The sequence below is a fragment of the Dothidotthia symphoricarpi genome (genome assembly GCF_010015815.1).
Source record: "Dothidotthia symphoricarpi CBS 119687 unplaced genomic scaffold P153scaffold_10, whole genome shotgun sequence".
NCBI lineage: Eukaryota > Fungi > Ascomycota > Dothideomycetes > Pleosporales > Dothidotthiaceae > Dothidotthia > Dothidotthia symphoricarpi.
In genome coordinates this window covers 658073-668281 of record NW_022985017.1, presented here as the reverse complement: position 1 = coordinate 668281, position 10209 = coordinate 658073, and the positions used below count along the sequence as shown (strand labels likewise).

General features: G+C 48.6%; 2 protein-coding genes across 2 annotated transcripts; both read left to right on the top strand.

Moving 5' to 3' along the window:
* Positions 1 to 3988: 3988 nt before the first annotated feature.
* P153DRAFT_19772 (aminopeptidase-like protein Y) lies at positions 3989 to 6007 on the top strand. Its single transcript, XM_033662468.1, has 4 exons — positions 3989 to 5019; positions 5078 to 5206; positions 5259 to 5635; positions 5690 to 6007. The coding sequence occupies exons 1-4, from the start codon at positions 4338 to 4340 to the stop codon at positions 5855 to 5857; spliced, it is 1356 nt and encodes a 451-aa protein (XP_033523828.1). The 5' UTR covers positions 3989 to 4337; the 3' UTR covers positions 5858 to 6007.
* Positions 6008 to 6473: 466 nt separating this feature from the next.
* Positions 6474 to 9784, top strand: P153DRAFT_19774 (uncharacterized protein). The gene is made up of 2 exons (XM_033662469.1): positions 6474 to 6608; positions 6657 to 9784. The coding sequence occupies exon 2, from the start codon at positions 6670 to 6672 to the stop codon at positions 9700 to 9702; it is 3033 nt and encodes a 1010-aa protein (XP_033523827.1). The 5' UTR covers positions 6474 to 6608; positions 6657 to 6669; the 3' UTR covers positions 9703 to 9784.
* Positions 9785 to 10209: the final 425 nt, after the last annotated feature.

Here is a 10209-nt window from a genome sequence, read left to right as displayed (position 1 = left end):
CCAAAAAAAACCAGCAGAAAACATGACATGTCTCTCTTCCGAAAATCAATCCCCACCCTACTCAAAAGTTCGGAGACTGGCATAATATGTCTCCTCTCTAACATCCAACATACAAGATAAAACATTTTTATGTTCGTGTCTCCGCTCCCTCTTCATCCGGCTCAAAAACAAAACATCACTACGATATGTGTCCGCCTTCCTGCCTCCAGCGTCCAAAAACATGGAAAGGCAGAAACATGTGTCCTCTCCAACATCTAAGACACAAACGTTGCGAAGTGCCTATCATGTCTCTGCGCGTCCTCCCGGTATAAAAGAACCACTTCAACACGCATGATATGTCTCCGCGCCTTCCTCCGGTATGAAAGAAGCACTACGATCTGCCAGTATTCTCGTCCGGGTTGTGGACTATGGAAATCGCGAAAGAAAGGAGAAGAAGAGATGAATGTGGCCTGACGGTGGGTGTTCTCAAAATGTGATGCTTACCTGGGATAGGGTGGGTGCTGGACTCGCTCGAAAACTCGTATCTGACAGTTGGATGTTTTGTCCGGTGGGTGGGGCTTGAATAAGCCGTGGGAGAATTGGATGGTTTGTTCGGACTCTCTTAACCACGCCATGGGATAATTGGATGTCTCGCCTGGCCCTGCAAAACAAGACTTGTACAATCTTCATGGCTCGTCTGAATACTCTCGAAAACCAGGACAGAAAGAAACAATGTGCTGCCTGGCCTCTTATCGAAAGCTTGATACATCAGAAGTATGTGTCGCCTTTTTGGACTCGCTCAAAAACCGCCACCCAAGAGTTGGATGTTGGCTCTGGCGGAGCTTGAACATGCCTTGGGAGGGTTGGATGGTTTGTCTGGCCTCTGCAAAACCAACATATACGATCTGCATGGCTCGTTTGGCCTCTCCAAACTCGTGCCCCAACAAAATATGTGTTCCTCTGGAGCCGTAGAAAATATTCATACAGGGAAAAGGCATGGACTTGCTCTCTTCCCTCTCTTCCCTCTTGGACTTATAAAAACCCTCGATTGACCAAACAGATGGCCTTCTTTCCTTCCTTCCTTTTAAACATTAAATAACGCCTTTTTAGAACGCACTGCACAAGAGTATATGTCCGGCTTCTATCTACTCCAAAAAAGAACTATAATTTCTGTCTACGAAAACTGCCCACGCGATTGCTCATGTGTGCCTGTCCTGTACTGTCTGCAGCATCCTCAAAACCTGCAGATAAACCTGTCTACACCATGTCCTGTTACCTCCAAATACTACACGTGGCACCATCATGTTGTAGGTCCTTCATTCTCTCCTAAAACTAGGTTCAGAGAGGCCGATGTCTCACCCGGACTTTCTCAAATACGTGTCAGAACAACGTATGCGTTTCTCTGGACCTGTAAAAGCAAACTCCCCAAAAGCTCATCATATGGAAATTCATGTCCAGCTTTCATCTACCCCAGAAACTACAAGCTTTCCTTCCAAAACCATTCTCAAAGCGTCTAATGTCCGCCTGTCCTGCCGCTCTTGCCAGTCTTGTCTGCGATAGCCCAAAATCTTGAGGTCCACTTCTTTCATGTCGTGTCTTTCCACAAACACATCTCATTACTTTCAAAAGTGGGAATCAATACTGTGATGAGATGGACCTTGTCCGCTCATACTCTTCCTCATACTCTCTCAAATAATGACTGTGAGGCTCGATGTCTCGCCTGGACTTTCCCAAATACGTGCCAAAATAATCTATGTGTTCCTCTGGACCTATAAAAACATACTTCTAAAAAACACCATGGCCGTTCTTCTTTCTTCCCTCTCTCAACCTAACACAACTTTATCCCAAAACCACCAACACTTGGGTTTATGTTGCGCTTATATGCTATCCGAAAACCTTGGTTCTTCTTCTCAAAAACAAGCTCCTTCATTTGATGTGTCTGCCTGCCCTGCTTTGCTCAACTTGCTTGTAGAGCAAAATTTGTGGGTACCCCTCTTCATGTCTCTCAACAATCTCACTTCATCTTATTACTTTCAAAAGTCACAACAGATACTGCGATGTGGTTGGTTTTGTCTGCTTATATTCTCCTCTATGCGTTTCTTTGTACGCGCGAAAGCAGGCGCCTAAAAAAGGCCATAGACGGATTCATGCCTCTGCCTTAATCTAAAAGAACCTAATTCTCAAGCTAATGAGAGAGACCTACATGTCTGGCTTCTATCTACTCTAAAAATGTAGACACTTTTGCTCAAAACAAACAGAAAGTCGCTCATGGGTTTCCTGTCCTGTCTGTTTTGTCTTGTTTATAAAGTGGAATTCGTGGGTACCCCTCTTCATGTCTCTCAAAAACCTCATCTTATCACTTTCAAATGCCACAATCAATATTGTGATGTGGTTGGTCTGTCCGAAACCCAGATGTTGACACAGGATGTTCTCCCGGCTCTCAGCCTGATCCAAGTCTGGAAATGAATTTGAAAGTCAATGTCGCATCTAGACTTCCCACCCATCCATCTATGTATCACCTTTTTCTCGATTAGACAGAAATTGATCGAGCTCTGACACATGTCTGTTTCTCCGTCTGTGTCTGGATATATCTGCCACCAAATTACTCATGTCGAAAACTCCAATACAGAAAACAAGGCCTGAAAGTGCGCGATGCATACTCTCATGGTTCGTCCGCTCAAAAATCACACCATCTCTGCGTTTATGTGTGTGTGGCTGTTTGGAACGCGTACACATATGTTGCTGCGCTGCGAAATTTAAGGTTGGGAAATGTACATCTCCCGCCTCTCCGCTCACCCTATCTTTCTCTTTCTACTCAACTCAGCTCTTTATCTTTTCCTGACGACAATGCGGATAAACTCGCAGATGATATCGCTGATGTGGGGATTCTCTTCTGCTCAAAATAAAATGCTTCCAAGGCAAATCATGGATAGACGAGTGTGGGTGTGTTTGGCATGTCGAGATTCCGAAACGCGGCTGTACGCAAAAGTGGATGTTTGGTGTCTTCATGCTCGTGTGTGTTGAGTTTGGGAGAGAAGAAAGAAAGAAAGAAAGAAAAGAAAAGAATAGAACATTTGTAACATGGAACGTGGGTCTTTTGTGAACTTGAAAATACTGGGCGGTGGAGACATGTGTCAAGGCCCTGACTTGAAGTATATCGAAAAAGATCTAAGAAGAGTACATGGGCTGGCTGTGCACAGCAGATGAAAATTGAAAAGTACGCTCACAGGGTGGGATTTATACGAGAACTTGGACGGGGACTGCAGAGCGCCTGGGGATAGATACGTCTTCTTCTCCCGAGGTCTTAGGATCCGCCTTTTCACGATCCTCGCGCGGATCACGTTATCGAGATACATGTTTCTTTCTTAGCAATCAACTGAGGTTAAAATCATCCGCGTATGCTCCATGCCCCCAGTTGGAGAGATCTTCAAAGCCACGCCACTTTGTCGGTATTTGCCCTGCTGGTAGAAATCAAAGAGGGGAAAATATTATTCGAGATATTCAACGTTCAGTTAAAATGCACATATTGTCTGCCGATGGAGAGTTGTGGTTCGGGAGGGACGAGAATAGAAGGCCTGGGGGGCATGCATGTACCCGGCACTGAGGTACGTTCGTTTCTACGCGACAATGTAGAAGACCGAATGCTACGAGAAAGGTAAGCAGGGCGTATACCAGTAAAACTCGAGGCGCGCAAGTTCCATTCAAATTTTGCATGTAGTTGTCGAGCTGTTGCGAGATTGCGCTGTATGTTAGTTCCAGATCTTCGAGAGGGACAGGCAGACCACGGACGCCACCGATGTCAGCACGTTCTCGTTGTACCTCGCAACGTTATCGATCTGGCATCGTTTGTGCGTACGACATAAAAGCTTTTCGTCGTCTTCGAGCTGGAGGAGTAAAGAAGTGGCGGCCGCCCATGCTAAGCATGACTAGCTCCTATCCGGAAGGTGTCAATCCCCAGAAAGTGCTTCGGTCTTGGCGCCGACGATCGGTTTTCTTGTGACCTTCTTTTCTGGAACGCGTGCCTCAAAAAGAGTGGGCCAGAGAATGTCGTGCGTGGGAGTAATCCAAGTCGCCAGGGAATGAGATGGCTGGGCGAAACGCTATAATATGATGTGATTGTCCTCTAGCCGGTCTTTTCGAACGGCTTCAATTTCAAGTGTCGAGATCTCAAGATGAAGGTTCAAGCTTCTTTGGCTCTGACGCTCGCCGTGCAGGCGCTTGCATCTCCTGGAAATTCGCAGCTTGAAGAGAGGTCCCGGCCGTTGGTGTCGTCGAAAGCGCTGCAGAATGAGATCAAGACAGACAAGTACGGCGCAATTCACGCCCAAGTGAAACAATACTGACTCTGTCCAAGATTAATGGCCAACCTCGTCGAACTCGATAAAATTGCAAAAGCCAATGGAGGCAACCGCGCATTTGGCCTCCCCGGATACGCAGCATCCGTCGATTTCGTCCTATCCAAGACCCAGAAATCAAAATACTTCCGCACCTGGACACAGGACTTTACAGCGCTATTCCAGGAAGTCAGGTCCATCGACTTCAGCGTCGGAAACACATCGTACTATGTCATCGGGCTTACATACTCGCCCTCGACGACCGCAGAAGGTGTAACTGCATCGCTTGTCCTCGGTCCTTCTGGTACGGCGGCCTGCAGCAGCGCATCATACAGCGGGCTTGGTGTAGATGGAAAGATTGTCCTGGTGGAACGAGGAACATGTCCTACCGGGGGTACGCTTGCTGGCCGCGTGAGGCCTGCTGCGGCGGCCGGAGCAGCGGCTGTCGTTGTCTACAACAATGTCGAGACCAAAGTGACTGGCGGTACTCTTTCGGCTCCCGATCCACAGGGCTTTGTCCCGGCAAGCTTCATCAACCAGGCTGATGGCGTCGCGCTCGCTGCACGGCTCTCTGCTGGTGAGGATATTCAGGCTCACTTCCAGCAGACGCAGGTTCTTGAAAACAGGACCACGCAAAACGTCTTCACGGAGACGAGGGAAGGCGATCCCAAGAACGTTATCATGTTGGGCGCGCATCTCGACAGTGGTAAGTCTCTCTCGTCGTGATTTAGCGCTAGTATGAGACGCTAACCCGGTATGACTAGTCCAAGCCGGGCCTGGGATCAACGACGACGGTTCTGGCACCACGCTCCTCCTGGAAGTCAAAGCCGGGCTTGAGAAGTACAAGGTCAAGAATAAGGTTCGCTTTGCGTGGTGGGGCGCGGAAGAGAATGGCGAGTAGTGCCTATAAGCTGTGAAGTATCATCTTTTTACTAACGTACTCAGGTCTGGTCGGATCAAAGTACTATACGCAGAATCTGAGCAAAAAAGAAGCAGACAGCATCCTAACCTATCTCAATTTCGACATGGTTTCCCGCGGAACATTCAACGTCTTCGACGGCGATGGCAGCACGTTCAACCTCACTGGCCCACCGGGTTCCGGTACAATCGAAAAGCTGTTCATCGACGACTTGGTGCAGAAAGGCATTAACGTTAGCGTAGCACAGTTTACTGGCGGTTCTGACTACCAATCATTTATGAATATTGGAAAGCCAGTCGGAGGCATGAACACTGGCACACGACCCGACCAGGACGCTTGCTACCACCAGGCTTGCGACACGATTGAGAATCCTAACCCGAATACGCTGACCGTGATTTCGAAGGTAAGCAGTCGGCTTCACGTGGAGGATGTATTCAATGTACTGACCCTGAGATAGGCCGCTGCACACGTGCTTTCCATCCTCGCTGTCAATGGCACGAAGTTGATTCCCCAGAGCCCCGTCAATGCTACTATGATCACGCCGAGAGGTCTTACTGGACGGGATATACAATGGACGAATTTCGAGGGTGATTTTCATGATGCGAGCTGTGGTCATGAGATTTGAGTATCGGGCGAGGCAGTAAGGGAACGAAAAGGTTTTGGTGGCGGTGAAATACGCGGTGAGAAGAGGAACATATGACTGTACGAAGTAATGAACGCTATCTTTATGTAACACCGAACACGAACTGTTGGAGATGCCTTCGCCGTACTTCTACTTGTTCTTCTATAATGGCTACCAACACAGCACCTATGGCAAAGAAGAGAGAAGTAGAGACAGTACGGCAATTTCGAATAAAATCTCCAGGTAGCGAGCGCCCATGAATTCGAAGAATAACTGACGACGAAAGGATTATCGAATTGATTAATGTGTAGTAGAGATAAACCAAGCTTGGTGGAAGTTAGTAGTGCGATATCAACTCTAACCGATTCTGGCGTAGCTCGTTTCTCAGCAGACGAAGCCTCCCATCTCAACGCCCTTCAGCCCTTCACATCCCTACATCGATCCAATCGTGGAGAGATTTGCTCACCGGAGTCAGACATCTATCGTTTTTGAGTCATTTTCGAGGGTTTTGCTGCAGGCTATGGGGTTCCCAAGCCATAAGAGGCAAGCGCGTGACTGAGGCTGTGGCCTAGATGGGGGCCTGAAGAGAAGAGTCAGAAGTTTGGAATGCTATAACTGAAGGCATGCCTTCTTTTTATGTAGTTTTGATAACCGACTCTTGCCCAGCAACAGCATCATTTGTATGCTGGCCATTGAGAAAATACTTCGAGACATTTGATAGCAACACGCCGAGTTGGATCAGACTCGACATATAGTTAGTGTACCCTCAAGACTCAAAACTTATATACTGACATTCATTCAGAACTCTTTGCACGATGAGCAGCTGGAAGTTTCTTGCAGATACGTCTGAGGCCGAGACGGTGGAGCTTACGCCTTTCCTGAACGGCCGCAAGTTCTTCGCAGTCGACGATTCGGGGTCAACTGGGGGCGCCGTTTTGAAACGAGAGCGTGATTTTGTCTACGCTTTCCACAACAACTATGCCAATCCAGCAGATGTTACTTCTCTCTGGGGCTTCGACTGCGATAATCCTACAGACTTGATCCACACAATCGAATGGAAATCCAACCATGGCGGCACAACCCCATCCGAAATTCTACAGAACCCCACAGCACTTGACGCCATCAAGAGTTCGGATGTCTGGTATCTCTTGACAGATGGAGAAGTCTACGATGGAGAAGTGAATCGACTAGCTGAACAGGCTGATGAATTTGGCATCCTTGGCGTTCCTCTCGTCTTCCTCATCGTTAGCCATTGTGGCCTCCCGCCCAGCCAAACAGATATCTCAGTAGGAATATCGTTCTTTGCTAGCTCCCAGGACACTCTGATTCTTTTCAAAGAGACAAACACTGGTAAGATGTACGTTATCGCTGGTAAGGGTTGTTTTACACCGCTTTCCGCTGGAGTACAGAATCTGGATAGTTGGAAAAATATGCCTGTCTTCCAGGATGAGGCCGAACTCTTTGCGCATTGCAAGCAGCTTGATATTCAGGTTACCAAAGCTGAATCAAGAAAGGAGAAAGCCAAGGGCATCAGTCTTGGTGCGGAGTGGGAGAAGCGACAGGGCGGTGCTGCGCTGATCGATCTGGAACTCCTCCTCAAAGCTGGCTTCCTATCTGACCAGGACGTGATGGATATTTTGGAAGATGAGGCATTCAACACCCTTGCTGTCGCTTGCAAGACACGCCGACAGATTCCCGAGCTGCGGTCCTTGATCCTGAGTCAGAAAGTTGAGCAAGCTAGCCCTCAACTGGAAGACGTTTCGGGAGCGGCAACAATCATTGCAAGTATGGGACAAGAAACGATCACCGAGGAAGAGCGAAGAGCACTTCAATCACAGTTGAGGGAAGCTCATGCAGCAAATCGCAAGCATTATCAGGAGACAATTGCTGAGTTTGCAAGCTCCCCGACAGCGCAGAAATTGAAGAAGCGCAACCTACTTGTAGACGTAGCACTGAGAAATCTAGCCTCAGTTGAGGCGGCAACTTTCAGCGCGGATATTCTCTCCCGCAAGAGCAACAGAGCTAAGCGTGCGGAAGTCGTAAGCGCGGACGCTGCCATTGAGATAACTAAGCTGGATTTCGAGGCTCCATCCTACAAAGGCTTCTGCCTTGTTTGCTGTGGTGATGAAGAGGTCATGTCTATCTCCTTCAAGAAAGCAGATCCAGACAAAGCAGAAGACAACACCACGGACTTTGCTCTGAACTTCCCACTGGCTGCAGGTGCTTCTGCCAAAAATGTCGGTCTCGTCTCCAGTCAGAACATCTGCTTCCAGTGTGCGCTGCTTGGACCTTCAGGCATGTCCATTTACAAAGAGCCATTGGCGGCTGTCATTCCGACTGTGCAGTACAAAGGAGACAATAAGAAGTATATCAACGATCAGCTATATTTAGCCTTAACTGCACGACTTGCAACTGGAGCAGCAGGCATTGCTCAACTCGTCATGTCCATTCTCGAAGAGATTCTAACAACGAAGCCTTGGGCCGGGGCAGGACTCGAGCAATCGACGTCTTCTACTGACGAGCAACACGAAGCCGCGCAGAGACGTGATATGTTTTCGTGGTTCTTGGAACAGCTCATTCAGAATACTCGCACCCGCGAAACCTTCAGCGAAACGGGCAACTGGGTGAAATATCCACAAGCGCTGCTATGGGCCGCCACTGATTTCGAGAAGAAAGGGCTGGCAAGTTTTGCTGTCACGTACCCTGTGGCGGGATTCGACAGGCTGCTATCTCTTGGAAAGAGGACTGGCGCATTTCCAGACGATGTGCTGAGCCGTTTAAGATCAGCCAAGGCCGTTTACTCAGTCGCTGCGAAGTACCTTGCAGATTTGCAAGTTGCGCTCCAGAACCCAACAGTCGATACGGACGACTTCAAGGGAAGTTGGAAACAAAAGTACCTTGAGTTCATGTACAACGACTTCAACGGCCCGTTGGTGCCAAAGTATCAAGGTTCGAATACTCTACTCACGGACACGGAGGTGTTCTTTTCTCGATTCTCTTCGTATCTTGGTCGCGCAGATGCTGGACTTACGCATACCAAGCAAGGAGAGGTTATGCGTAAAATACAAGTCATCCTCTTCTGGCTCATCTTCAAACAACGCGGCCATTGCACAGCTCAGACTTTCTTCACCCAGATCTCCCAGACTGAACAACTCGCCAGCGCGATCCTCGACCCAATCCTCTCAGTTCCAGAGGCTGAATCTCGGGAAATCCTGCTTTCCATTTTTGCGACACAGAAATCGGAGCTTATCAATGCCGACGCAGCAGCAATACACGACACTATGGTTCCCTTTGAGAATCCATTCGGCGCCTCAGTGCTACACTGCGGGGCTGGAGGGTGCAGTCACAAATTCTGTGACATCACGGACATACAGGAAGTAACGCAAGAGAGAATCGATGCGACCCGAAAAGCTCGCACAAAGCATCTCATAGAGGTCTTTGGCGTCCGCAACCGCTTTGAGAACTCAGGCACAGGTCTGCCAGAGCCCACGCTTGCAGGTAAACCGCCATCATCCATTCACACAAACGCACATATCAGCATCGCTAGTGAATGGGCTGCGCAGAGTCAGGAGAAGAGACGAGCAATACTGGCCGAGGGCACTGAGCGTAAAGCCTTTGTCGTGGGTGTTCGTCAACGGCTTTGCGCTCAGGGTCGTGGCGATGTATATCGAGCTGATATTGATCGGGATACTAGGGAGTTGCTGCCGAGTTTCTTTGCAGTGCTAGCCGTGGCTTTGAGGGTGGAGGGGAAGAACGACAGTGATATTTCGATCTACACGCATGATTTTGAGAAGAACAACAACGTCGAGGGTAAGATGAGGTGGGAGTTGGCTGCTAGGGATATCTGAATATATGCAAACTTTGTTGGAGACTTCAACGTAAATTTTCGAGGCGATTGGCTTTTGCAAAGTACCGTGAAGACCTCCAGTTCTAGCATTTCTCTCGAGGTGTGGCACATCCTCACGACTAATTGTTGATTGCCTCACGGATCGACCTCGTCATTATCACAGCTCAACCCGAAAACGAATAGTAGCATTGCGTGATCTGAAGCTTCTTATCACAGCTGCGGATTTGGAAACATACATCGGCGCGGTTGGTTTCCCCTGAGGCAAGATTCCAAACCTCACATAGTTTGCCTGCCCCCTGGAGGAACTGAAGACGGAGCTCTTGCGATTTGTGGAGGAGAAGAAGAAATTCAATCGCAAGCAGAGGGCAGAGGACAGAGGACATCGCCATCCCAGAGATTGGGCCACTACCCTTTGAGATTCCTTCTGGATGGCAAAGTCCACAGGCAAGTTGAAACTTCACTGCTCGGTTTTGATGTGTTGTGTGTCAATGGTTTCATGGATGACGAG